At 45.7% G+C, this 27,694-nt stretch overlaps 3 protein-coding genes and 1 long non-coding RNA gene across 9 annotated transcripts in view; 1 reads left to right on the forward strand and 3 right to left on the reverse strand.

Annotated features, from left to right (window-relative positions):
- Positions 1-1,199: 1,199 nt before the first annotated feature.
- Positions 1,200-4,451, reverse strand: FEN1 (flap structure-specific endonuclease 1). 2 transcript variants are annotated; one of them, XM_082231347.1, is made up of 2 exons: positions 4,323-4,451; positions 1,200-2,786 (listed from the first exon to the last, which is right to left on the reverse strand). In XM_082231347.1, the coding sequence occupies exon 2, from the start codon at positions 2,726-2,728 to the stop codon at positions 1,580-1,582; it is 1,149 nt and encodes a 382-aa protein (XP_082087473.1). In that variant the 5' UTR covers positions 2,729-2,786; positions 4,323-4,451; the 3' UTR covers positions 1,200-1,579. The 2 variants fall into 2 exon arrangements, with proteins under 2 accessions (XP_082087473.1, XP_082087474.1); XM_082231348.1 differs by lacking the exon at positions 4,323-4,451 and adding an exon at positions 3,993-4,274.
- Positions 4,452-4,589: 138 nt separating this feature from the next.
- On the forward strand, positions 4,590-7,806 carry TMEM258 (transmembrane protein 258). Its single transcript, XM_082231366.1, has 4 exons — positions 4,590-4,722; positions 5,146-5,255; positions 6,143-6,290; positions 7,664-7,806. The coding sequence occupies exons 1-3, from the start codon at positions 4,720-4,722 to the stop codon at positions 6,267-6,269; spliced, it is 240 nt and encodes a 79-aa protein (XP_082087492.1). The 5' UTR covers positions 4,590-4,719; the 3' UTR covers positions 6,270-6,290; positions 7,664-7,806.
- Positions 7,807-9,516: 1,710 nt separating this feature from the next.
- LOC309536959 lies at positions 9,517-12,683 on the reverse strand. The gene is made up of 2 exons (XR_014221737.1): positions 11,624-12,683; positions 9,517-11,265 (listed from the first exon to the last, which is right to left on the reverse strand). It is a non-coding gene; the product is annotated as an uncharacterized lncRNA (long non-coding RNA).
- Positions 12,684-13,982: 1,299 nt separating this feature from the next.
- The window catches only part of MYRF (myelin regulatory factor), a 92,918-nt gene continuing 79,206 nt past the window's right edge, over positions 13,983-27,694 (reverse strand). For 3 of the 5 annotated variants that reach the window (XM_082220817.1, XM_082220816.1, XM_082220820.1), the window contains 13 exons: positions 27,297-27,457; positions 26,229-26,301; positions 25,406-25,494; positions 24,096-24,164; positions 22,722-22,802; positions 21,078-21,166; positions 20,455-20,628; positions 19,839-20,135; positions 19,268-19,355; positions 18,151-18,225; positions 17,374-17,479; positions 15,997-16,071; positions 13,983-15,737 (listed from right to left, as the gene is read on the reverse strand). In XM_082220817.1, coding sequence (XP_082076943.1) covers positions 15,651-15,737; positions 15,997-16,071; positions 17,374-17,479; positions 18,151-18,225; positions 19,268-19,355; positions 19,839-20,135; positions 20,455-20,628; positions 21,078-21,166; positions 22,722-22,802; positions 24,096-24,164; positions 25,406-25,494; positions 26,229-26,301; positions 27,297-27,457 — 1,464 coding nt within the window. In that variant the 3' untranslated portion in view covers positions 13,983-15,650. The remainder of the gene's footprint in view (positions 15,738-15,996; positions 16,072-17,373; positions 17,480-18,150; positions 18,226-19,267; positions 19,356-19,838; positions 20,136-20,454; positions 20,629-21,077; positions 21,167-22,721; positions 22,803-24,095; positions 24,165-25,405; positions 25,495-26,228; positions 26,302-27,296; positions 27,458-27,694) is intronic. The other 2 variants (XM_082220819.1, XM_082220818.1) reach the window with 1 other exon arrangement.

Raw genomic sequence — 27,694 nt, forward strand, 5'->3', positions numbered from 1 at the left:
GCATGCCAAAGGCACAATCCTGTTTAGACAGCTGTATATGCCTATTTGTATTCCCAACAAACGTAATCCCCCCAAAATTCTAGCTTCTACTGTCTCAAAACCTTGGCTACTTTCAAAACTATCACAATTATATTATTTTCATATCAGTCTGTTATAAAGGAAGATTAAATACTCAAAAGAGAGCTTTATTGTATAGTTACTACAAATCTTAAAAGAGAAAAGTGCTAGTGACAGGATTGCTTCTACATTGGTTCTTTAAGCTTTCACCCTGGCACTAAAACCAACATAAACCTAAAATATGGAAAATGATAACAGAACTTTACAATTTGGTTTTCTTAATCTGAAGGCCAAACAGAAGAAGCGGTTTCATTTTCTGGTTGTATGTATTTATGAGCATGTGGTAAATAAAAATGGAGGGAAAATTTCTGGTGTAAAAAAACCCTCACATACACACGTCTTCTACAGTGGTGCCCCGCAAGACGAATGCCTCACAAGACGGAAAACCCACTAGACGAAAGGGTTTTCTGTCTTTGAGCTGCTTCGCAAGACGAATTTCCCTATGGGCTTGCTTTGCAAGACGAAAACGTCTTGCGAGTGTTTCGATTTTTTTTCTGCCCCCCCCCTTTTCTAAGCCGCCAATAGCCTTTTAGCCGCTAAGCCTTTAATAGCCGCTAATCCGCTAATAGTGCTAATCCGCTAATAGGGTTGCTTCGCAAGACGAAAAAACCGCTAGACGAGACTCGCGGAACGGATTATTTTCGTCTTGCGAGGCACCACTGTACAATGCACATGAAAATAAATCCAGCTTCTGCCGCTGAAGTCAATTCTGGCAAGTGCAACAGTTCCCTCACCAACTCCCCAGATCTGCTCTAGACAGTTGGAAGAACCCCCAGTAAGGGGAGAAGGGAGTTTGTTCCGTCAGCACAAGCATTTCTGCTTGCCCCATGGGGTAATTTCCTTAGTGCAATGTTGAATGTAACTGAAGAGGGTCAAAACCAGACAGATGCCATTTGAGGCAAGTAGCAGCCAGATCAGATCCTATATGACAAGTATTAAACTACAGACCAGGTTGTAGAACAGCTCCCTTAGCAAACTCTTGTTGGCCCACCTACTCTTGAGTTGTGCTGCAGACAGTTCTAGCAACACTCTTTCAGTCTCACCAATTTCATTTTGACAAGCTTACACAGAAGTAGTAATCAATCAATATTTATTGGAAGATACAATTCAAAAGCTAAAATCACCTCAACATGGCACTCCCAGCAAAGATGGACCTATACTATGTATGGAGTTCACCGGACTCAAGGCAGCGAGAGCAGCACCCTCTGGGTCCTTCGAAAGCAGGGCAAGCCTTCAGACTGGCTGGATCTCTGGCCAGCAATTAGCAGTGTCAGATGTTTTGTCAGAGCAGTGTCCCTCCCACCATGCATCAGTTTAAGCTGAGCTCAAGGCCTGACGATAACCGTCACATTTTGAGCACTACAGGGTACATTACCACAAAGCTCTAAAATTGTAGTTTAATATATTTCGCTCCAAGCATCTGCAGTGGAAGGGAACTGGTACAGAGTTCTAGAAAATAATTTTACTTCCCTCTTTTAAACTTTGATGTTAGTGCACCACCACCCCTTGCTTTCTTCCTGGTGGATCCCTTGGGTTCTGGCTCTTTGCGTTTGGCTGAAGTGATGGAGCCAGTAACCTTAAAGAAGTCATCTAATCGGCCCTGAGTACTGCCCTGGCGACTCTTGTTCAGCCTCTTGACCCCGTTGCGTATTCTTTCTTCGTTGAACTGCTTCTCCCCGCACAAGAAGTTGACCAGCTCTTCCTCATCTGGTTCGTTCCACTTCAGATCCACAGCTTCGGGGTCGACAACTTCAGGTTCCAGGAACAGCAGCTGGGCCTCCTTGTGCAGCCAGTTCTCAGGCACAGAATACTTCTTGGCGTCTATTTGCTGGAGAATCTTTTCTATGCTCTTGTGCTGCTTGATCAGCTCCACGGCCCGCTTCGGCCCAATGCCGCGGATGCTCTCGCAGTAGTCACAGCCCAGCAGTATGCAAAGGTCCACAAACTCCTTCTGCGTGAGGCTCAAATCCTGAAGGATGCGGCTCAAGTGGAATTCCTGAATCGGCAGCTTCTTTGCCTCACTGGCGGTAAGATGCCGCATCAGCACAGGGCTACCAAAGGTCAAGCAATCCATATCCTCAGTAGCAGCTGCATAGACCTTGCTCGCTTTCACCAGTGCAGCACAGCTAGCTTCAGCCTCGCCAGGTGCGTCAACGTAAGGGATGCCCATCAAGGTCAGCAGCTTCTTGCACTCATCGTTGTGCTGCTTGGTCACCTTCACTAACCTCTTGCTGAACTTTTCTACATTTTCCTCCTCACCTGCCTCTTTGGCCTCTTGCAACTGCTTCTCCGCTTCAGCTCGGCGCTCAGTGCGTTTGGCTAGTTCCCCCGATTTCAACTGTGGGGGCTTGCCATCAAAGACATAGACAGGCTTGATGCCATTTTCCACCATGCGGATGGTGCGGTAGAACATCCCCATCAGGTGGCTTGTGGTCTCGCCTTCTTCATTCTGCAGCATGTCAGCTCCCTGCCTTACAGCAATCAGGAACTGGTAAATACTCATAGACGCATCAATGGCCACCTTCCGGCCAAAGTAACTCTTTATGTCACTCTCTCGAATGGCACCAGGAGCTATATCGGCAATCAGCTTGGCCAAACCATGGATTCCCATCCTGGTAACTCAGCTCCAGTTGCAGTCTGCTTCTGTGATGATACAACACGGGAGAAACCTAGAAAGTAAAACAGAAGGCATGAACTGATGATTTAAAATGACAAGAAAGCAAAAGGTTCAGCTGTTGGATCAAGGTATAATTTTCCCTACCAATCTAAGATTACCATGTAGTGGCTATTATTTTGATGAACAACAACAACTTATTTATTGCTTTACACTGAAACCTCAAGGCAACATACAACAAAATTGTAATAAACTATCAATACACTAGAAATAGGTTAAAAAAACCTATGCTCACTAATCAATTATGTACAGACTCCAGAGAAAGATGTGCAAATTACAAATAAGGTAAGGAATTTATTCTTTTTTCCAATTTATATCTTGCACTTCCTCTCAAAGGAATGTAAATTACATTCATATGCCACCCTTATTCTGCCATAGAACCCCATGGAAACCAAATGGGACACAGAGGTACATCACATCAACTGAGGAATGAAACCTGGGACTGGAATGACTGACTGTATCTGGGACTAGAATTAAAGGCTCAGAGTCTGGCATTGCTATTCTCCATTATTTCTTCCTGCCCACTGTTAATGTGGCCTATTGCTGCAACACATCTTATTCTCTCTCAGGATCCATCTCTTGCTTTAACTGAATGGAGTCACATCACGGTTCAACTGGCATTCATGGTCCCTCTTATTTCCGATGGGCATTCAGGCAGTTCAACCCCTGCCCCCTTCATATGCCCCAGCTGCAACAAAACATGTATAATAATAATAATTTCTTATTTATACCCCGCCCACCTGGCTGGGTTTCCCCAGCCACTCTGGGCGGCTTTCAACACAATACAGTGGTACCTCGGGTTAAGTACTTAATTCGTTCCAGAGGTCCGTTCTTAACTTGAAGCACCACTTTAGCTAATGGGGCCTCCTGCTGCCGCCGGAACACGATTTCTGTTCTCATACTGAAGCAAAGTTCTTAATCCGAGGTATCATTTCTGGGTTAGCAAAGTCTGTAACCTGAAGCGTATGTAACCTGAAGCGTATGTAACCCGAGGTACTACTGCATTAAAATACAGTAACGTATCTCCCATATTGATCAAAGCAGGCGCTGTAACTCTCCCAGGGCTTGACTTCACCCCCGAGAGCGCACACTCTTCCACTGTCTCCCGAGACAGAGGGATGACAACACCACTTTTTTTTTAATCCAGTTGGTGGTTCAGAAGTAAGCAAAATAAGAGACAGCCAACCCAGATGACTCTTACTCGTTTCGCCCGTCTCAGACTGCAGTCTCGCAGGCATTTAACCTGGGAGCCAGTGCCGCTGAACTCTGTGGGACTGACCTCCGAGTGGACCCTGAGAGCCGGCCTACGCCGCCCTCCCAGCTGTCCCGCACTGAATGTAATGGGGCTGCTGCATCAATCTCCCGCCTTCGCCCTTCCACGCCAGCCTCCCTCCCTGCGGCGCAGGTTTCTGCCCGGGGCCGCGGCAGGGCGAGGGCGAACGCGGCTCCCTCCCTCCCAGCCGGCCCTTTCCTCCGCCACCTCTCCCCTCCCAGCCACGCAGAACGCGCGAGGGGCTGGTATTTGGGGTACCTTCCACTGCCACCTGCTCCCTCGCAGCCACGCGCGACCGAAGACCCGGCTGAGGACTCGGCTAAGCCAATCAGCGCCTCCCTTTTGGCGCCTTCTGAATCCCGCGCTCAGAGCATCAAAGAAGGCAGGGCGGGCGAGACGCCTGTTGGCTTCTGGGAAACGTAGTCCACGCGCTCACCGGCTTTTTCTGGTGGCCCGCTTCAGAGGTCTAAACGGACCACAATTCCCAGCAGGCCGTGCATGCGTGAGGCCTCTATCCCTCCTCCTTCTTCGTCGGGGGGGGGGAGAAGATGACAGTCGGACTTCCGGCGGGGAAAGGGCTGAGCCTGCGCCGGAAGAAGAGACGTGTCCTTCCGCCACCTGTGAGGAGAAGCCACGGGAAGCGCCGGACAGAGCCATGGTGAGGGAGCGGGCCGGCCGGAGCGGAGCCGCCCCTGTCGCCCCTTTGCCAGCCTTTGCACGCCTTCCCGGTGCTGGGTCTGCTCGGTTATCCCGAGAGAGCCAAGGAGGGGCGGTCGGCGGGCGCAAATGGCCCGGTTTCAATGCAGAAGAGAGGGAGGGAGGGAGGGAGAAATAAATGGTGTTTCTGTTGCCACCTCCTCTGTTCCCTCGCCGAGATATCTCCTTAAAATCGGGGTTGGGGAACCTGTTGTCCTCCAGGTGTTTCGATGGACTGCATCTCCCATCATTCCCGGCCCTTTATCCAAGCTGGAAGGGGCTGGTGGGAGATGGAGGCCAACGCAGGTTCTTTATCTGTGTGCGTGCTATAAATACTGGTGACAATATGTTATTTCACTTCTCTCCTTCTTTCTTTCAATTTCAGGAGCTGGAGACAATGAGCAGATACACCAGTCCGGTGAACCCGGCTGTGTTTCCACACCTCACAGTGGTCCTGCTGGCCATCGGCATGTTCTTCACCGCCTGGTTCTTTGTGTATCCTCTTCCAGCCTAGAGCGGCTCTGCTGAGTGCCCAGAGGCCTGCACCAGACACGTTTCAGTTGCCCACAGGGTTGTGGGGCTTTAATGAGATTTGGGGGAGGTGCTTGTACCTTTGCTTATTTTTTAAAAGGTGGGGAAAGCTGTCTCAGCATATGTTGCTGGACTACAAAACTCCCACCATCCCTTACCATTCGCCATGCTGGTTGAGGCTGATGGTGACCCACAGCATCTAGGGTGCAGCTGGTTCTGCATTACTGTTTTAAATTATTTTTAGGCCTTCGTTTAGCAAAACGATTAGGATGATGTACCATAAGGGTAATAAGATGCATATAAGCAAATGAAGGGGAGTAGAAAGTCAGCATAAATATTAAGCAAAAGATTTATAAATATTATGCAGTAAGTTACTATTGCTTCTTAAAAGTTCAGACAAATAAAAATGCCTGTGTCTGGCAGCAGACTGAAAGCAAAATTGGCACCAGGTGATTGTCTTAAGGGCATTTCCATGTTGCACAAAAAATAGCCTACTTTGGTGTCTGGACTGGGAAACTCTTTCATTTAGTGTCTTCTAATTTGGTGACTGATGTTTAATGGCATCAGATCTTTCTTTGATACTGTTCCTGATGCTGTGGGATAGTTGCTATCTTTTCCCTGAAATTTCATTTAATTAATTTTCTTCCTTGTATGCAGTTTGTCACACTGCAATTAAACAAGAATTTTTTTCTGTTATATTTTCTTGCTTAATTTTTGCATGCTGAGAGGATGACAACCCTGTTAAACAAAAATGTCATGACCTTTTGCAAAAGTGTTGGTTTTTCATTGTGTATTGCTGGGGCTTTCTCCACTCTTCAGTCTCTGGTTTACTACTTTAACTAGTATTTCAGATATGAAGTGACCTCAACCAAGTACACCCGGGACATTTACAAGGAACTGCTCATCTCTCTGGTTGCTTCACTCTTTATGGGCTTTGGAGTACTCTTCTTACTGCTATGGGTTGGAATCTATGTTTAACAAAGTCAGGAGCTTTCTCAGGTAAGAAATTAATACCCGATTCCACAATGAGAGTTTTTTGGAACAAATTTGAGGGAATTTCCCAGAAAATATTAGGATTGAATTGTTAATTTGGTTTAAATGTTATATTGAAATAACATTCAGAGTTTCAGTTTGGTATTCACTTTGTTGGAAAATGTGCAACTATTTTAAGACTTCCATACTTCCATACAATCATTTATATTGTAAGGGGGAGAAACGAAGGCAATGAAAATTGTTGAGATACTAAATGTTTTGGGCAGGGGCAGGTTCTTTGGCAGAAAAACCGCTGCTATGGGCAGGGCAGGTGGTGGTGAGGAGTTCCCCCTCCTGTTGGAAAAACAGCTATGCCAGCCCCAGAGCTAGATAGTGTGGAGCCAATTTTGCAGGCATGTCAGGGGAGTGAGGGAGCTTTGGATCCTGCAGATCTATCGCTACTACCACCACCTCCAATGCCTTATTTTTCCCACAACTGCCAGAATATCACTGGCTGTACATCTGTTATGGCAGAGCTTTACTCAGGAGTATCCAGTGGGTAGATGTTACCATGCCGGCAGTGCAGTAAGACCCACACTGCTTCTTAAGGCCCCTCAGCCTGTCTTTGGCTGGCTAAAGGACTGCAGTAATCCAAAGACATGTTAGGGATCTCTGTTATTATGTGTGCATTCATACTTCCCAGAAGCAGCTGCTTTGCAACTGTTCAAAACTGCAAATTTGATTAGTATTGTGTCCAACAATCATGTTAATAATTTGTCTTGCAAAACAATGAAAGTTTAGAAATGGAAAGTTCTCTGTGGGAGGAAAGATTATAGAAAAATGTATTCCCCAGGTCACCGAGCAGGATATGGATATAGGGTGCACACACCATATAGTAGGCTGTCTGGTGCTTATTTAATAGTTCTATTTTAATGTTTAGAGTTCTGGCTTTTCTGAAGCTGAATTTTTACCAGGCATGCTTGTGAATATAGACAAAGCCTTGTGTAGCATATTGCAACTACTTCACAAAGGATGTAGCAGGTAACAAAATGATGTGAACCTATCGGCATCTGCACAGTAAAATACAGTTGCTGAGCCTCTCTCTCTTAGTGCTCTTCGAACTGCAACACGTGCAATAGTGAGCAGTTTTGTATCAGGTAGTTGCATTTGTCTGCCCCTTACCGTTAGTCACAACAATCTAAATTTAAAAAGCAAGAATGAAAGGCACAAATTATGAGGACAACTTCCCAGGCACGTAGAGCATAGAAGCGCCTCTAATTGTCAAGGACTTGTTTGGCTCCCCTGCTTGTATGTTTCCGTTTCGTACAGCAATATAGAAAACTATAATAGCCTGGGTACTTCAGAAAATAGTTTGATCCATTTGTTGTTTTTCCTTTCAGGTTCCAGCAGCCTTACTGAAGCTCTTTTTTATTTTTGTACGTAATGCAGCTCTTTGCAGCTTGGGCCTGCATAATCTTGATATATGGTTATAGCCCAGGGTCGCAACATTGGACCAATAAAGCTGACTCTGTGATGAGCTGAAGTTTGTGTTCTTCTTTGTTCTTTGGGTGCACTTTTCTGCTGTATATGAAGACCCATAGGCCTACACCCGCTACAGGAGAGAAGGTACAAAGCAACAGAAATTGCTCTTTGAATAGGATGGATATAAGGGACACATAGTAATCATATGCCTGAAGGAATATTTTATCTCAACTTTTAAGAAATAAGCAATTGTGACAACAGTCAGAATTTCATGAGACTGTAAATGTTGACATATCAGACTTTCCACTGCTGTGAGCAGGCTTTCAAACCCACCTTTAAGCACAAATGAACTTTTTCTTTTGCACACACAGTATGCTGGATACCAAACAGAAAGGGGAGCAGGTGGTGCTGTGGTCTGAACCACTGAGCCTCTTGGGCTTGCTGAGCTCCTGTTGCTCTGTCCCAGCTTCTGCCGACCTAACAGTTCAAAAGCACACCAGTGCAAGTAGATAAATAAGTACCACTGTGGTGGGAAGGTAAACGGTGTTTCCATGCGCTCTGGCACTTGCCATGGTGTTCCAAACTTCGGCTCCTTCGGCCTGAAGATAAGTGCTGCACCCCATAGGCACCTTTGACTGGACTTTACTGTCCAGAGGTTCTTTACATTTACCTTTTATTACACAAAGCATCCACACTCATTTTTCTTCCCTTCTTTCTGTTCTTTACTGAGAGAGAGCCAATGGACTCAGAAGTACTGTAAATCCTACTTAGTTCAGTGGGACATATTCCCATGTAGGTAAATAAACTCATATCAGAGTAAGTCCCACTGAATGCAGTGGGACGTATTTCTGATTAAAAAAGGCACATAGGATCACAGCTGTGGTAGGCACTAGAGCTGAGATGCTCCACTTCTGGATCAACATGCAGAAAAGGGCAGGCCACAATATTTGGGACTCTTCAGCTTAAGGGGAAAGCCCGTTAAATAAAGGTGTCTGTGTGTGTCATGAGTAATGTCTATACAATTGTGCAAAGTGGAGAATGTGTGTGTGTGTGTGTGTGTGTGTGTGTGTGTGTGTGTGTAATACAGATAGATAAATCATCTCCTCCTCCCTACTACTTATTTTGTCTCCATATTGATTTTTCCTCTCAGATTGTGGTTTAAAGAATAATCTTTAGAGATGTCAGTTCTTTTACTGCATTGCATTAAACTGCAAAGGCTAAAATAACAAGCTGACTTGAGGACATCACTGACTCTGAGCTACCTTTAAACTACAAGAGCTGGCAACAGGCTTTAAAAATAAAAATAAAATCCCAAGGCTATAGTAATTAAGAATGTATATCAGAAACGAGGCTAGTAAAAGACATGTAGCCCACGGATTAGTGAGTGTAGTTTTGGTTAATTGCTTTCTCTCAATTCCATGTTTTAACTAAATCCTTAATGAAAACTGCATTTTGCTCTTATAACTAAATGGCATTGAGTTAAAATTGAAAATAGCTGTGTTAACTGAATGTTTCTGTAGGAAGTGGTAGTCCAATACTGAAGGCATAGATTTTTTTATATAGTGATGTATGACTCTCAAACAGATATTTCTTCTCTAAAATGTCTGCTGACTTGTGTGCATGTAACTGGGCTTACTCTGGTAGTACAAATGCACTTCTTGCTTCAGAAATTCTCTTTCTACCCACAAAAAACTTTGCTTAGAGCCCCTACCATAACATTACTTGTAATAATTCAGTTCTGTGAGATGGAGGAAGAAGCCATGAGCCAATCTTGGATACAAAGTAGTATACTTATATATTTATTTTTATAGGTACATTTCTTATGAATAAAAGGTCTAGGTAAGCAAAACAAGAAGTAGAGGAGTTCTGGGCACCAGCACTCCAAAACAAAATATAAATACAGATCAGAAAAGCAGATGGTAGGGGGAAAAGCAACCACACATATCCTCCACCAAAGCAAAATAACAATAAAACTTCATTAATATAGTACGTACTACAGATATGACTCTGAAATTGAGGGCAATATACAGTGATTAAAGCTGTGATAGCAACATTTAAAACAAAACAAATTAGTGCTTTATCTTCCTTAAGGCTCACAGTGGTGGCACAAAACTTTTATTTACAGGCTTTGAGCTTTTTCTTTAAACAACAACAAAAAGACAAAAGGCTTATGAATTTTCCTTGGAGAACTCATTCCCAGCCCCTCGAAACAGCCAGACTTTAAAAGTTGGCTCCATATCCACCCTTGATTTTATTCTTGGCTCCCCAAATGGCTAGAGAGATATGGCTTCATGTTCCGGTTCTAAGGAAGAAGAATTTCCTCCTAGGTCAGAAGCACCGGAAGAGCTCCCTCCATCAGATGCAGGAAAACACCCAGTTGTTAATCATCCTTCTATTTGGGGAGAGTATGTAATTGGTGCAGGTAGGGATAACATTTCCCGAGACAGGCGAGTAGCATGAAGATGCTGAGCTGGCCAGTCCAGGTGATGTCCATGATACCAGTTCAAACATGGGCAGGTAACACCTTGCTATAGAACTCCTACTCTTTAATGCTGGTAGTCCCCTTGCCCACCCCAATACTGTGAAGCACTTTGGGATTAAAAAAAAAGTGCTATATCGATAAAAGTAAGTAGTTGTAGCAGTTTTAAACAATAAAACCATTAAAACTGTAATGTAAAGAGTGCTACTGTTACAAAGGATTATGCATATCGGATTCTCAGCACAGATGTGAATGTACCAGTGAAAATAAATTTGACACATACACAGCCCTTCTCTCCAATGCCACCTGATAAGACCAGGAGAAGAAGAAAGTGATTGGTTAATTTACTTCTGATGTCACAGTGTCCCTGCTGCCCTCACCCTGATCTTGATCGGTAACAAACTATGGATGAATGGTTTTATACATTTAATGCACTGAGGAGTGGGTAAGGGGATAGTCCGGTCAAAATGTGAATGTCCTCACCAGATTGTTTTTAACCCAGCGGTTTCTTAACTACTAGTCTAAAGACTTCTTATTGCTGGTCTGTAGAAAGGAGTCTGCTTAAGCCTCCTGCTGCTGCTCAGGAGGAGAGCACCAAAACAGTGACCCACCAGGCCTAAGATGCCTCTCAGTCATTAAGCAACAGATCCTTCCTCCTCTGTGAGCTGCTTCTTGCAGGGTGGTTTCTTCCCACTGCTGGAGTGTCCTAGGAAGCCCCAAAGGCCATGTTTGTTCTGCAGCTCCTCCCCACACCGTTTGGGTTGGCGATACAGGGAGGAGCTCCGGCACAAGCACCTCCAGTGGAGCACCAGATTCTCCCTATGCTGGGAAGTGTGACGGGAGGAGAGGCTCCATTTTGGCTCCCATTCTGCTGGAGTTAAAAATAATAATCACAAATTCAGCCTACGTGGAAAAAACAGGCAATTGGCACATGGGCCACAGAACACGGAGAGGAAGAGCAGCCTCTTGTTGCTAGAAAATTGGAGCGTTGCCAGCCCCTGCAAGATCCTGACTTTCTAATACCAAGTTGAGAAGAATTATCTGAATACAGTGGTGCCTCGCAAGACGAAATTAATTCGTTCCGCGAGTTTTTTCGTCTAGCGAATTTTTCGTCTTGCGAAGCACGGTGTCGGAAAAGTTTTGGAAAAGCTTCAAAAATCACCAAAAACCTCAAAAAAGGCTACCACACCGCGTTCTATGAGTTGCTCCTCGAAGTCAAGTCGCAACTGTATTAACGGTGTTAAGAAAAAGGAAACAAACTTGCAAAAAAACCCAAGACGTTTTCGTCTTGCGAAGCAAGCCCATAGGGAAATTCGTCTTGCGAAGCAGCTCAAAAAACAGCAAAACCCTTTCGTCTAGCGAGTTTTTCGTCTTGCGAGGCATTCGTCTTGCGGGGCACCACTGTATTGTCCACGGCCAAGTACATTTTTTTGACACTCCGATCGTGCTCAAGAACAACTGTGCTCTAGCTGGGGGCGTTGCTGGATGCCTGCATGGTGAAGAGTCTTTTGGTACTGAACCTCCATGGATGATCAAAGCACATGCTTTGTGGACAAAGTAAGAAAGACCCCCGACAAATAACTCAGCAGGCATGGACCAATAGGAACAGCACTAGAAGATTGTGGTGGATTTAGCTGGGTAGCACCATTGTCTCTGTGAAGTATCTGCATAACCCTGCAGGTACAGTACTTTCACATGGTAAACACATGTTGTCCTATATAAGCCTCCTGGCTCACATGCCTTTGTCAGTTAATCTTGGGAGAAATTAAGGCAGGAGTGGGGAATGGCTTTTCAGCCTGCATTAACTTCTGTGGGCCATGTGCCAATGGTAGGCAGGGCCAAATGCAAAAGTGAGCAGAGCAATGACTGTCAATGCAGATCTCACTTTTGTACAGTAGGCTAATTTCCATATATACTCAGACACCTCTCTATCTTCCAGCCAGCTAAGCAAGCTACCTGAAGGAGCGTCTCCATCCGCAATGTTCAGCCCAGACACTGAGGTCCAGCTCCTTGGGCTTTCTGGCGGTTCCCTCACTGCGAGATGTGAGGTTACAGGGAACCAGGCAGAGGGCCTTCTTGGTGGTGGTGCCCACCCTGTGGAATGCCCTCCCACCAGATGTCAAGGAAATAAACAACTATCTGACTTTTAGAAGACCTCTGAAGGCAGCCCTGGTCAGGGAAGTTTTTAATGTTTGATGTTTTATTCTGTTTTTAATCAGTTGGGAGCCGCCCAGAGTGGCTGGGGAAACCCAGCCAGATGGGCGGGGTATAAATAATAAATTATTATTATAGATGCATTATTAGAGCTCAAGGACACAGTCCAACCTGGCAGAAACACTTGTGAAGCGAGGCCAGCAAGGAGTGTGTCTTGACGGGAGAGAAGGCCAAGGGGTAGCTTTTGTTAAAGTGAATCCCATCAGGTGGCAGGTAGGCAGGGCAAAGCTTCCTCAAGCATTTCCTCTAACGCACGCACCGCCCACATGCGACGTCACAGCCAGTACAGCGCCCGCCACAGTGGGGAGTGTCGGGGCGCACAATGCGCCTCCTCCCCTCGCTAGTATCCGCCCCGGAGCCACGGCAAAGGTGTCAAAGAGCCACATGCGGCTCCGGAGCCGCGGGTTGCTGACCCCTGGTTTAGGAGGAACATAGGAGGGGGAGAGAGAAGCAGGGGCTGTAAGGAGAAGCAAGAGTGCTTGCTTGTCAGTAACAGGCTGTTTCACAAGGGAGATTTCAACCAGTTTTGCATTACTGGCATTCAATGCAAGAACATTTTCACAAGTAACATTGAGTAACAGTGCAAACCTACACCCCTCTACCCAGAAGTAAGTCCCAACAAATTCAATGGGATTTACTGAAGAAGTAAGAGTATGGAATTGCTACGAAACAGATTTCTGCACTTCTTTCACTAGGGAGGAAACCCCTCCTTGGCTGCACTAAATGCCACTAACAGATTACATGACCCAGTCTGACTGATGGGGCAAAATGAGACGTTAATAAGGGGGACATAACTCCAAGTCTCTTATTGTGCCTGTTTGTTTCCCCTCTGTTCAGCAATGGTGCCACCTGGTGGTGAGCACTAGCAATTGCAACTACATTTCTCATATCCTTGTTCCTTGCGAAGACAGCCCGCAGCCATTATCAGATGCTATCAGTGCCCTTGTTCTGCTAGGTCTCCAATATCTTCCCCAGCCCATGCCTGTGTGCCCCTCTCGGCTGCTTCTAATGAATGGCAGTTCCTCAGTGCCAGGTGCCATTTCCCCTTATGCCCATTCATGGAATGTGCAGCATTGTAAGGAAAAGTGGCAATCATCACTGGGCCGCCAACAGACACTGCAGACGTTATCTACACATTTTTATTACTTTTATGCCACTTTTACTGTTCCAGCTCCCTTCAAAGAATCCTGTGAATCACAGCTTACTGGGGGTGCTGAAAAATTTATGTGAGAACTCCCCAAGCAGAACTATGGTTACCAGAGTTCTCTGGGCAAAGGGGTTGACTATTAAATCTGTAATGTGAGCTGAGAGCAGCAAATGTGAAACTGGTGATAACTGGGGATGGGGGCGGGTGGGCCTGTCTACCTGGGCAATTTCATTACTACTAATAAAATGGCAGATCCATCCAGGAATGCAGGCACCAATACACATTTCACCAACACAGAGATAAACCCAGCCACCATCACAAAGTGGATTCCTACCTTAACACAGTTGTTCCTTTCAGTTTACAATAATGTGATTTAAAAACCATCAGTGCTTGGTCATTAGAATTAAACCAAAGGCAAGTATGTTTATATCTGTGGATTTGCAGATTGATAACCTGATTCAGAATATATGAGCAGTCCCAGCAGCTAAGCATTTTGCTTCTTATCTTTCCCATCCCTGTCCTCTCATCTTCCCTAAGTTGCTGTTCACACTCTTGCACAGAAATCTAAAGAACTCGTTTTACAAAAAACAAAAACAGAGCTTGACTGAGTTGGCCTGTCCTTCCTTCCTCTGAATGGAAGTTAAAGGCCTGAAACGCTGGCTGGTTGGGCTTGTGCATTTGTCTTAACTCCTTGCGCTTCCCCGATTCAAAATGCGGACGCAGGCTGGTGCCCAGCGACAGGCCGCTTTGGTTTCCTATGAGAGACAAGTGGATCAATAATCAAACAAGCTGATCTTGTGTGGAGGGGGAGGGGGAAAGATCAGTGGTTTAGCAAGTTAACACCTTGTAACAGTAAGTTACCCAAAATACACCCAAAATATTCTTAAGAATGCCAAGGAGGCTTAAGGTCTGGAGTGAAAAAAATGTTCTGTTTGTTGCCTGACAAGTGACCCCTTGGGGATCAAAACACTTTTCAGTCTGGATATACGTTTAGTGTAGGGTAGATCTCTTCTGATGGCCTCCCTCTTCAACTTCAGGGGTGGTCTCCTGCTGAGCAAGGGCCGTGCCATGTGCTTGTTGGGCTGAAAGGCATTTTTTGCTGCTCTCAATGTATGGGCCTCGGGAGGAGCCCTAGGATGCCAATGCATATTATATCAGTCCAGAGGCAAAGCTCAGACACTGCTTTCCTCAAGTAGATTTGAGCTTGCTTCTTCAGAAGCTTATTTATCCAATCCTGAAAAAAGGCACATTGGGAATAAAACTAGCCTGCCTGAGAGTTGTTTTTGTGAGGTTACTGAGGTCTTCTCTCCCTGGAATGTAACTATATGGCGAGAGAGAGAGGGAGGGGGGAAGTCAGAGGCAAATCCCATTGCTTTTCCATTGGTTGCTGCTGTTTGAAACGACTGGTCATTTGTGTGTTCCAGTGTCACCAGGACTTCTGCAGAGCATAAGTTAAAGAGAGAAGAGGCTAGCTGCCAGCCAGAAGGTCAGAAACTCCAGTGTATGACTTGCAAACACAGCCAGGCAGAATATTCCTTTTACAGAAAGAATTCCAGTGTTTCAGCTTTAGAGAAGGACTCCCAGCGTCATCGTTGAGAAACGCCAGTGTCCAAGAAAGCTGCTTCGTTGGCTCTCTGGGTGCTGAGATCTCTTCCCAGCTGAACTGTATTTTGTAGTTCTGAGGTGCCCAAAGACATTGAACCCAAGCATGGCTCCAGTGTAGAACTTTCAAATCCAGTGTAAAAATGAGGAAAAAGAAGGGATGTCGATGTCTCTACAACAAGTAAGGCCTTTGGAGGACTGAATGACAAGCATCTGGCATGTCAAGGGGGGAAAAGATGCCTCAGTATTTCCATGTTTTGCTTGCTAGTGGCATCGTTCCCCCAAAGTTGTTTGGCATTCTAATGTTGATATTCCACCGCAGGGTGGGGTGGGGGAGAACCACACCAGCTGATGACAGAGGCAACAGGATAGGACTTGGGGGCTCATAGGAGGGGACATCCAGTCCAATGAGCCTTGTGGGCCCATTTCAGTTCCAGTCCAAGGGCAGTGGTGCTCCCGAGACTCACTCACACAGCCAGTAGAATTGGAAGTAATAGTCAGTGAAGAGAGAGCCCATCTGCTCCACAGCAGTACTGCAGTTTGCTTGGCCCTGTGATGAAAGTGGGAGGAAGAAAAAGAAGGTTCAAGGGAACTGGAAACTGTCACAGAAGAACAAAGGTTAGCCAACAACAACGAGAGGCATCTCCAAGGCCCTGTGTCTGGGTGCAAACACTCAGATATTTGGGTAAGGGGAGTTTGACTAAATTTTCTGACTCGGTCATCTTTTGATATACCCCCCCCCCCAGCTCTAAAGGATGAATCTAAAGGCTGTTACGTTGGGAGAGGATATTGCAGGTACTTATACTCACAGGTTTAGCAAATCGGAAGTGATAGGTGAACTCCTGGAACGGCATCATCACCACAGGCCAATGGTATGTTACTCCCTACGGAAGAAGTGGAAAAAACCATACCTGGATTAAAAGGACCTCTTTCTCTGGCCTGTGCTAGAGGGAGAGCTAATGCCCCTTGCTCTCTGTTCCCTCTTTGTAGTGGAAAATTGATGTGAGAGAAACAGGCAGCAAGATGCAGTACTCCACCTACCACTGCCAGCTGCTGTGCCTCTCTTGTAGCCACAGGTTGGGTGGGCAGAGAATATGGGATGGGGATACACAGAATTAAGATCTTACTGAACTGGAAAATGCAGCTTACTGAACCGTGAAGGTCAAACTACATATGACCTTAACTGTGTAGTTCGGCCCTTGTGTGGGCTTTTCCCCACAAAGAATGGTGGAAATCTGGGAAACTCAGCCAGATGGGTGGGGTAAAGGTAAAGGGACCCCTGACCATCAGGTCCAGTCGTGACCGACTCTGGGGTTGTGGCGCTCATCTCGCTTTATTGGCTGAGGGAGCTGGTGTACAACTTCCGGGTCATGTGGCCAGCATGACTAAGCCGCTTCTGGCGAACCAGAGCAGCACACGGAAACACCGTTTACCTTCCTGCTGGAGTGGTACCTATTTATCTACTTGCACTTTGATGTGATTTCAAACTGCTAGGTTGGCAGGAGCAGGGGATTCAAACCGCCGACCTTCTGATCGGCAAGTCCTAGGCTCTGTGGTTTAACCCACAGTGCCACCCAATGGGTGGGGTATAAATATATTATTATTATTATTATTATTATTATTATTATTATTATTATTATTATATCAGGGTTCTACATAGCGGTAGGGCTATTTCAGTTCTTTGCTCCCCATGCCAGCAATTGGGTGGAGGTGAAGACCTGCACTCAAGGGCATGACAGAAACATGCAGTTAAGGTCAAATGCCGTTTGCCCCAGATTTGCTCTGAAATAAGAGACAACACTTATTCTGAAAAACATGTGGTTAAAAATGTAGACCATATGCCAAGCACTAAATAGCTGAACAAGCCAATGATGACCTGTTATGAAGATGGTTTACTTATGTATGTTTATGCATTTTTATCTCCCAGGAAAGCCTTCACATACAATCTTGACAGGTGTGCCTCTTTCTACCTCTCTCCTTTACAGCACAATACTATACATACAGAAATTCTGTGGGCCTTACTCACAGTTCAGTGAGTAGAGGATTGCGGCCTTAAAGAGGATCCAAAGGACATTCACCCAAAAGTGTGCAGAAACTAAATACACTAGTTTCCTTTTCTATTACAAGCAGTGACTTAGGGTTGCAACTGGCAAGCACCTGCCAGCCATGATACTTTGTGGTCCTACCTGGGTGCCTGCTGCATCAGAGAAGCTGTCCGCGTTCACAGTGTTGTGCTGACATGGGTTGCTGGAGGCAAAACCACAAAAATAGCCAGACACAGCAGAGGAGGCGCTGGGAGAGAGAGGAAAGGGCAGAGGAGGATGTTTAGTGGAGGCAACAAGGTAAGCAGTTTTGATACGCGACATTGTCATACTTTGGTACTCTCACCTGCAGCACCTTTAAAGACACCCTTTTTAATTGAGCATTCATCATAATTCATGCTCATTGTGCTATTGGAGTGGTTATACATGATTGTACCTTCAATACCATTTGCGCCTGCAAAAAAATTGCGGCGGTCATACTGCTTCATTTACAATAGGTACATGCCCCGTAATTTCCTCCTAAAATTTCATACCACGGAGGTACCAGTTTTACTTTTCTTTTTTAAAATCTCATTGTTGTTACCCTATAGTGCAAGCACCTCAAAACAACCAAAAGGCGGAACAATGTGCATATCCCTCTGCCACTGAGCTAAAGCCCTTCTCCTTTGTCCTGCCTCTGTCTTCACCATGGTTCAGGGCCGTGAAAGACGTGAAAAGAAAGAGACAGATGAACACACAGCAGACAGAAGTTCCTTGCTTGTGGGTTCTTCTGCTTTCTCCACCTACAGTTCCGAGACCATGATGGAGTCCTTCTTGCTCACAACTCCCACCTGATATTCAGCTGGCTGCTGACCGTTGCAATGTCACTTGAGGCTGCACCCCTCCCCAGAGCCCCTTGTCTTCCCAGGAATTCTTACTCACTTCATCTCCAGAGTAAGATTTGTGTTCACCGAAGTAAACCTGCTGATGGGGATGCGGTATGTGATGTTCCCCGTCCTATATGCAGAGACAGAAAACGACAGCATAACATGTAGCAGCCGCCTCTAGATGTGGTAGCTGTATCCCTCCCCATTGGAACCAGGCCACGCCGACTCCTCTGCTGCACCTCCAGCTCACAATCCAATGCAATCCCTGGGGAGTTATATCATGCTGGACCCCAGCTGGGTGAACAGCCTTAGGCTGTGAAAGGCCATTGTACCATCCAACATTGCCCAGTATTGCTTGCTCTTGAGAGGGCAGGGACTCTCTAAAGCAGGGGTGGAGAACCTCTGATCTGGGAGCCACAAGCCATTCTATCTGGCCCCTGTGACTCTCCCCATGCCACATCCCTTTCTCCCTTGTTCATGCCCCTCAACAGTGCAACTCTGCACCCTCAGTGAGTGTTCACGCCTGCCTGGATTGTGTCCTTGAACTCTGATAACATTTCTTAGTTGCCTGGAGGGAGGACAGAGGGGTGTGAGGGGTGTGTGTGTGTAGAAACCAGCTTACTGTAGAAAGGTAACATTTACAATAGTTGTTCCACCTGCTTTTGCCTCTGGCAAAAGTGTGCCCAGAAGAGAAAGTGGCCCTGTGGCTGAGAAAGTTCCTCCACGCCCGCTTTAAAGGTTTTAGGCAGAGTTTCTTCCTAGCCCTGCTAACAGAGACACCTTTAATTAGAAACACCAGAGATTTGAACCTGGGACCATTTGTATGAAAAGCAGGCGCACTACCAGCAAGATCATATCTTCTCAGTAAATCCACAGTCTCTCTCTCACAGCAACTTGAGGATTCCGGTCAGAAGCATTCCACCTCAAAGTGGCCTTCTGCCTGTGTCCAAACTTCCCCGCTGTTCCTTTACATGAACCCACATCGAATAATGATTCCATCACTAAACACAAAACCAGCTTACGCAAGTGGTCTTGGCGTGACAATAAAGATAATGCATGGGGAAATCCTGACTTGTTCATTTATCAGCTGCTTGCATTTCCCCCCTAGGAGAAGCCCAGTCTCCTGAGAACTTGGCCTAACCAAGGTTATGGCAGGACAGCACTTCACCCACCTGCATTCATCACCAGCAGCACAGGCCTGAGGCGTGATGACCACGTTGCTCTCTACAAGTGATATGGACTGGAGAACAGGAGCTTTTCCTGCAAAGGGGAAATCATCCATACAGGGAAGAAAGTTATTCTACACGGCAGGCAAAGCCAAGTCATGGGTGTTCGGAGAACCATCAGAGCTCCTAAGGCTATATAATACAGTCTTGTCCATCTGGTGCTGGGCTACAACTCCCACCATCCCTGACCAGCTGCTGGGGTTCCTGAGAACCGGGAGTCCAAGAACCTATGGAAGGCACCAGGCTAGGGAACAATGCTGGAAGGGATTTCTAAGGTCATGAAGTGGAGGCAAAGATGGCCACCAACCTGCGTGGCTTTAAAAGAGAATTAGACAAATTCATGGAGGACAGAGCTATTGATGTCTACTAGCCACGCTAGTTATGCTCTGCCTCCATGGTCAGAGGCAGTATCCCAGTTGCTGGAAACTGCAGGTGCAAAGTGTGCTGCTGTGCTCAGGTCCTGTGTCAAGGTCTAAATATACAGCAAACAGTCACAAGGAAAAGAGGGGATGCTTACCCTCCTGGCTGGTGCTTCCTGTGCTGGGCTCCTCGGAGTCCGATTGGCTGATGGTGCTGCGCCGCTGCCGTGTCTGCCCAGGGGAGAAGCTGTTGCGTGTTAGAGGGAGGTTGGAGATGTATTTGGACTTGCCTTGGATGTGGGTGAAGGGGGAGGATGGGCTGGCATTGGGGCTGCTGAAGCCCCGTGATCTCTCAGGGGTCTTTGGCCACTTTGTATGGGAAGTCACCTTGCCAGTGATTCCCCTCGATTTAGCTTTGATGTTGGTCACTGGCAGCAGTGACATGAGGCTTTGATCTGTGAAGGTAGAGCAATGAGAAAAGAATTATGGTTTGCGCATTGAAATGGATGTGAGGGCAAGAATCCTCACTACTTTTTCTCCATACACCAAACTTATACCTACCCTCCCAACATTAAGTTATCATTGTACCTTATATGTTCAGGAAGTGCAAACTGCTGGAAACAATCCAAAGCAAATCAGATAAAGGTATAGGAGTTAGTTAAACTTTCCATGTGGAAGCCCACAGGGGGAGGAAAGGGGACAGCATCCTGTCAGGCGAGCGGAAATGCCTTATTGCTAAGCTGAATTGTGCGTTCAAGACAGAATAGGGTTTACCTGTCCGGTTGTTGGTGGCTGGGGTGGTAGTCTCAGAAGCTGCATCAGAAGATACGTTGTTTGGAATGGTGTTCAGAAAAGGAGAACAGCACATGGAGAAACAAGGCGGGTCGAGGCAGACTAATATGCTATGGGCAGGCAAGTCATAGAGCGATTCAGGTACATGTGTTGTGGCTGTAGGAATAATAATAATGAAAAAATACCAGCACCAATTCTATGTAGGTCAGAGTAAAATGGCAAAAAGACAGAGCAAGACACAACAACCTCCTGCATTGTAAGGCCTAGTTCATGCAACCACTTTGGGACTTATTTATTTCAATATGGGTCTTCTGCGTGCACATGGACTGAGTTTGTCCATTAGCAGAGGGCATGTATTACATTGGCCCTCGCCATTAATAGTGAGCAGAAGCTGCCCATGATGTGTAGTGCTGATTTTCTTTAAAAATGGGGCTTACTGCAGTAGGGCGACAGCTGCTTCTTGGGTGAAATGGCAGATCAACCTGCCCATCATGTGAACACACAAGAGGAAGAGCCACGTTCCCCACACCTGACTTTCCAGCTGAACACCTGACTGGCTTAGCCTGGGAGACGTTCTCACAGAGACAGCCACAACTGGTACCTACCATGCTGTTTAAGGGAAGCATCATCAGGTGTGTTTGATGAGGCAGCAGTAGAAAACATAATCTGATTCTTATCAATGTTCTGACTGGACCTAGAATGCAAGGGGGGGGGGGAGATGTCACTTGAAGTCTTTACATATATATAGAAAAAATGGTATATGTGCTAACAGAAAGAGATGGATTAATGAGGCAGCTGAACATCAAGGTTTGGAACGGAAGGGTGCAAACAGGCTGTAGAAAGGAGGACAGGGAGGGGAAAGCAAGACAGAAAGCAGGATGGGAAAAGGAGGACACCCTGACAAAGTGTCAATGGGTGAACAGATCAGGCAAAGCCCAAAATTGCTGCCAGGTATCCATTACAACCCTCCCATCTCGACAGTCTACTCCAGGGATGGCAAATGTCAAAGGTGAGACGGAAAGAGAAGTTCAGAATCTGACAAATGGCTTCTGACCAGGGCCCTTATCTCTCTCAAGTCCATATTAATTGAAGAAGCACTATTTCCACTTGATGTGCCTATAGATGTCATTCCCCCCCCCCAGCTGTATCTATATGAAGTTGTAAACTGCATTCTGCAAGCGCAGAAATTCTTCCATCCACAGCCTGAGGACTTATTCCCTATGCTGATGCACAGGAAAGAAAGCCTCAGGCCTTTCTTTTCCCTCACTGGTGAAGCAGGTTAGCTATCTGCTGCAGTGCTGGCTGCTATGTAGACTTCATGCTGTGAGAGTTTTGGGCAACAGCAGCAACAACAAAATTGTTTCCAGGGTGAGGGTGGGGTTGGGAAATGCCATTCAATTCCAATGAAATTTGAAAAGGGGGCTTACTTCTGATGAAACATGGTTAGGATTGTGCTTTCAGCTGCCTAATTCCCAGCTTAGGTACTGCACCACCCAAGTGGCTCCCTCTCAGCCTAAATTTCATTGCCCTGCTTGGCTCCAGAATGTTCATTCAAACAGTGAAATGAAGAAGGGACAGGAGTAACTCCCCTGTGCGGAAAGGTCACAACATCTGCGACATTCTGGTTTAGAAAAAAGGCAAGTCAAAGAGGATGTAAGTGTATGAAATTATGCACGGTGTGGGAAAAGTGGATAGAGAAACATTTTTCTCCCTCTCGCATAATGCTAGAGCCTTGGGTCATCCAAGGAAATGGAATGTTGGAAGATGTAGAAGAAAGGGCTTCTTCACCCAGCCCAGAGCTACACTCTGAAATCCATTACCAAAAGATGTAGTGACAGCCACCAACTTGCATGCTTTTAAAGGGGGATTAGACACGTTTGTGGGGGATATCAGTGGCTATGTGCTACCTTCAGTGTCAGAGACAGTTGCTGGGTACCACAAGTGTGGGAGTGCTGTTGCACTCAGGTCCTGCCTGTGGCACTTCTAGTTAGGCATCTGGTTAGCCCCTGTGAGAACCAAATGCTGGACTAGATAGGTCTTTCACTTGCTCCAGCTGAGCTCTTACATTCTCTCTCTCTGTCTGTCTGTCTCCCTGCTCTGTTTAGGAGAAGGAGTACTAAAATATAGGCAGCTTTAAAAAGAAAAAGAAAAACACAGAAGATGAAGAGTGGGTGGCATGGAAACACAAGTCATCATCAGAAAGGATGCAGCATTTACATCAACAGTATACAGAAAAAGAAGGACCATACCGTGGACACAGGGCAACTGGGATGCCAGGACCCCTGTGCCGAAAGAGAGCCAGGAGGCAAGTGGTCGGCACAGCAAAAGAACTGCAAGGCAACAGGAAAACAAAGGGGGGAGGGATGAAAGGCACAGACAACAAAAGTCACAAGGAGGGGTGATTTGGATGAGGAGGAAGGGTGGGCAGAGAAAAGAGGTGGGGAGAGAAATAAATGGAAAGAAAGGAAAACAAGTAGAAAAGGGAAAGAGAAAGATCAATCAATTATTTAGGAATAAGTATTCCTACAGTGGTGTGAACCATCTAAAACTTCTGGGTACGCACAGACAAAGAAGCTTGGAATGCTTATTCCCTATGGGCTGATTTCAATGCCATGCTATGGTGAATGTCCAGTCATCGTAATCACTGCAGCTTGTCGGACAGAACAATCCCCTTCTCCTCCTTTAGCACTGTTCTGGGGGGTTCTCCCAATCCCCCCAGAGCCAGTTTTGGGGGTCCAGCCAACCTTGTTGTGCAAGCAGACACCCTCACATAAGGCTTGTGCTGATGGGACTCACTGGTGAATCCCACCCCAAGACTCTGACCTTCAGTTACTGTAAATTAGCCAACACATATTTGGAGTCATGCATCTCTATATATTTCTGTATTTCTGTGTATTCACCACACAGATCTGGCATAGAATCTGACTTCCTGGGAATCCCTCAATTCATGCCAGTAAGTTGTGGTTATGGGAGAGCCAGTGCCATTTAGTGGATAGAGTGTCAGACTAGGACCTGGGAGACCAGGGTTCAAATGTCCACTCAGCCAGAAAACTCATTGGGGGTTCTCCCCACCCTCCCAAGTGGATCTTGAGGGGCATGGGGGAGTGCAAGTGGGGAAAAGTCTCATTGCACTGCTGGGGGGTCCTTGCCCTGGCTTCTGTTAGTAGAATGGGGTAGCTGAAACCAGTCCTAAATAAAGAGATTTCCCTTAGGGACAATAAATAAATAATTTCCCTCTGGGGCCACATCCATAAATCACAATAAATAAAAAATTTCCTCAGGGACTATATTTCCAAGAAACAGCTTTGATGTATTCCGTTTCACTCATCTCCTGGGCAGTGTTTATTATAAGGTGCTCCTTTTCTTTACCAAGCTGACAGCCCCAAACCCCAGCTGTATTAGAGATTCTTTAAGACACCCTCCCCCCTCTAGATAACATATCTGGTCTTCTCAACACCTTCTTACACTCTTTTCCATATCTGATCTTCTAGCGCTCTTCTGGTTTGAAGGTTTCTTTCATGATTGTGCGCTTTCCTACTTAGGGTTTCGAAAGGAAGGTGCATTTCCTTCTGAGGAAGCAAGTAACCAAAGGAGGAATGGGGGCAGGAAAAGGAGCTACATACCCTTCTATATCCACAACATCTTCCTCATTGCGGTAGCTCAGCACATAGAGGGTAGACATGGATATCACGCTGCGAAAGAGAAGAGAAGAGAAACGGAGCCTTTGGAAACATAAACTTTCAATATTTCAGGGAGGAAAAGGAAGCTGTCTCCAAACAGGTCAGCCTTTGTGTGTATGATTAACTCAAGTCCAGGGAAATCTTTACTCCACAGGACATCAAAGAGTACGTATACTCAGTGGCATACCTCGCCAACTCAGTTTGAAAGTAAAATATGGTTAGAAAGGGCACTTGCCTAAGAACAACCACCCAGAAGTGCAATTTGATTTGAAATCATATTTATTACAAGTGGACTCTGGTAGCCAGGAAGCCATAGTAAAAAACAAAACAAAAAACAATACCAGGAAACACATCAGATCAGTTTCTGCATGACATCCCATGGCTGCCTATCTAACATACAGGATTTGCCAACTAAAAGAGGAGACACCAGAACTCCAAATTTCCAACAAAACCGCTTTCTAGTCTTAAAAAAAACCCAAAAACAGGTTTCTAGTTCTCCTTATTGCTGCGATTATTTTGGAAAATGTGGTGGCAAACCTCACCCACTGAAAAGGTGGGAGGAGGGAGGGAAAATAAATTTTAAAAGTCCAGGCTCTTCAACTTTACTGCAAAGTGATTCACTTAATTTTCTTCTGATTTCAGGACAATAACTGTAGTTGCCATCAGTGCAGTTGTAGCAACCAGCAATACACTGGACAGGCTCAGCCGTGTTCATGAAAATTATATCCACACTTTTGTCACATGCAACCTAAAATAGGTGGATTTTATGACTGAGGTACATTTCACTGTGATTCTATGGCAACAATCAAGAGACAAGAGCACAGTGCTAAGAAGAAAGCACTCATCGCTTCACCTTTATTTGGGATGAAACTGGCCCACCCCTAGATAAGCATAACCAGATAAGCATTCACTCACAGGCCAGAAGCCCCCCCCCAACAACAACAACAATAATAATATTAATTTACTACTTATACCCCACTCATCTGGCTGGGCCTCCCCAGCCACTCTGGGCAGCTTCCAATAGGATATTAAAAACACAACAAAACATCAAACATTAAAAACTTCCCTAAACAAGGCTGCCTTCAGATGTCTTCTAAAAGTCAGATAGTTGTTCATTGCCTTGACATCTGGTGGGAGGGCATTCCACAGGGTGGGCACCACTACCAAGAAGGCCCTCTTCCTGGTTCAAATTCTCAGTTCTGTGCACCACTCATCTGCTGAGTGTGAAATAGCCCAGGTGTGCAGACACCAACCTGAATGCCATGATGATCACCAAGGCAATGATGGTGCCTTGAAGGAAACGTTGGCTGATGCACGCTTGGTCCGTGACCACAGAAGGGGACTGCACAAGACAAAGGGGAGGGAAAGAGAACCACCAGAAATTTCATCAGAAAGTTAGCCCTGTATTCCTATTCTGATCTTTCTGTGTCGTTCTTTTGGGGATAGCAGGCTGTAATGTGCCCCTTCCTCACTGACCCTCAGGTAACTGTTCACCCACCCTCCCCAAGAAAGAGCCAAGATGTCTGAGGAGGTTTTGGTACCACATTTCAGAAGGCTACTAAATAAAGGAAATAAAGGAGAACCCTGAGTTGGTGAAGGAATTATGAAATGCAATGAAAATGCAGACTTTTTGAAGAGGAAACAGAACGCAAATTATTCACAAGGGAAGGTTGCTGGATGAAGCAGGAATGCAAGAGTCAGCTCAGACACCAGGAAAAAAATCAGATCAAGGAATGCATCATGTATACAAAAATAGTTCCCAGCCCACGGAGACCATAAATATCACCGTGCAAGCGTTTTCAATTTGTATGTGCTAACGTTCACCCAACACCTTAACAAGCAGCCTCAGCAAACACAACTTGGCTTGTGGGACTCAAAGGCAAACATTCGATTCCATCTGCACACCATGATGGTGAGGTGCTGCACAATCAAGAGCCCCAAACCCAGCCTACAGAATCAGCAGCTGCGTCTTCTTTCAAGTGCCAGAACCAGCTTCAACAACACAAATGTGCCTCATGCACATGAGCAATCACAGCTCAGATTACAACATGTGTCTCCCTTACAAAGGCTTCTTACCTTGCTGGACATTTTGGGGGGCCTCTTTTTGTGTGGCACACTTCCTGCACGGCTGAACTGACTCCCTGCTTGGCTACAATGAAAGGAAAGTTAGGATGCACCCAGATCAGCACTCCTTATCATATTTAATTTCACTTCATTCTGCTCCTCCTCCCTCTCCCACTACTAATCTGTTTCTTAACAAACACTCCGTTTTCATAATTTTAGCACGTATACGCACAAACCACAATGAATTTGGTGCCGCTTTCTGGAGAATGGGGCGATAACCCAATATAGGATTGTGAAGTAGTCAATATTTGTGTTTTGCCAAGGAATAGGTATCTAGCTGGTTCACAGGCATAAACTCAACACAGGTGGGAGGGAATAAGGTGCAGCGAAGGGGTCCTTATATGAAGGAGAATGTCAGGGTGCTACCAGAGAGGGGTTTAATTAGCAAATGGGTCATTCACAACAGTTTGGGTTTTGTTTTGTTTTTAAACTTACTGGGTGTCTAGTGAAGGTTTCTACTACTTTCACTATTCCTCTTTGAAAACAGTATTCTCTGAAACAGATTTTTAAACTGGGACTTTTAGATGCAGATTTACAGGAAAGTCATCTTTAGAGAGTATAGATGCTTGCTCTATCTGAAGATCTTATTCCTGTGGGAGAGGAGTAGGTAGACAGAGTCTTCTGAATCACTGGGACACTCTCTGTTCAGAGGCCCAAACTGAATACTTCTTCTGGGACCATGACCTCATAAGAGGCAGGAGAAGGGATCACAATATTTGCCCTCCCGTTAGAAGAGGCGTCAGTGGAGGAACAAGTTTTTTAGCCTGAGTACGTATCTGAGCATACTTCAAAGTTCTTTTTGCTTTTCTACCAATGCAATCTTATACTTACTTACTCAGATGTTCAACTCTGTGGAACATAATTTATTCCTAAAAGTGTGTATATCATTGCAGCCTGCATAACAACCCATTTACTCAGAGCTGTATTGTTTAAAATACTCTAACTGAAAAGAAGTTAGAATATTAAATTTACTGCCCTCTCTTTGCTTTTTTTTTTTTTTTACACAGGTCTCTGTAGTACCTGAATGCTCCAGAGCTAACAGTTGATTTCATACTGTCCAGTCGCTTGAGTTTGGCGAGTTTATGACTCCATCTCTCCAGTTCATCAATCCGGGTCTCCAGGTTATCAGTCAGTTTGCAAAGCTCTTTCACAGCCCCTACATTTTCCATGAAAATGCGCTCCTAGCATGGACAAAATAAACACTCTCTTTGGGTGTGCTCAGGTCCTCACATTATGCCCTTAGTTTTTGGTGATTTACAATCATTCCCTACCCTCAACACCCCCACACCCACTGCCGCCACCCGGCTCCTTCCATGCAAAGGGAAGAGCACCTCCATCTCAGAAAGATTGCTCTTTGATGCCTATAATCTACTTATCACACAGTTAACAGACCAATTTTATGCGTGTTTCCTCAGAAA

The sequence above is a fragment of the Podarcis vaucheri genome (assembly GCF_965113315.1).
Source record: "Podarcis vaucheri genome assembly, chromosome: 1".
Lineage (NCBI taxonomy): Eukaryota > Metazoa > Chordata > Lepidosauria > Squamata > Lacertidae > Podarcis > Podarcis vaucheri.

Bases quoted from the DNA above. Each gene is read 5' to 3' on its own strand.
- FEN1 (XM_082231347.1), bottom strand. From the start codon at position 2,728: ATGGGAATCCATGGTTTGGCCAAGCTGATTGCCGATATAGCTCCTGGT.
- TMEM258 (XM_082231366.1), top strand. The intron at 5,256-6,142 runs GTATCCTCTTCC...CTAGTATTTCAG, and splicing joins TTCACCGCCTGGTTCTTTGT to ATATGAAGTGACCTCAACCA.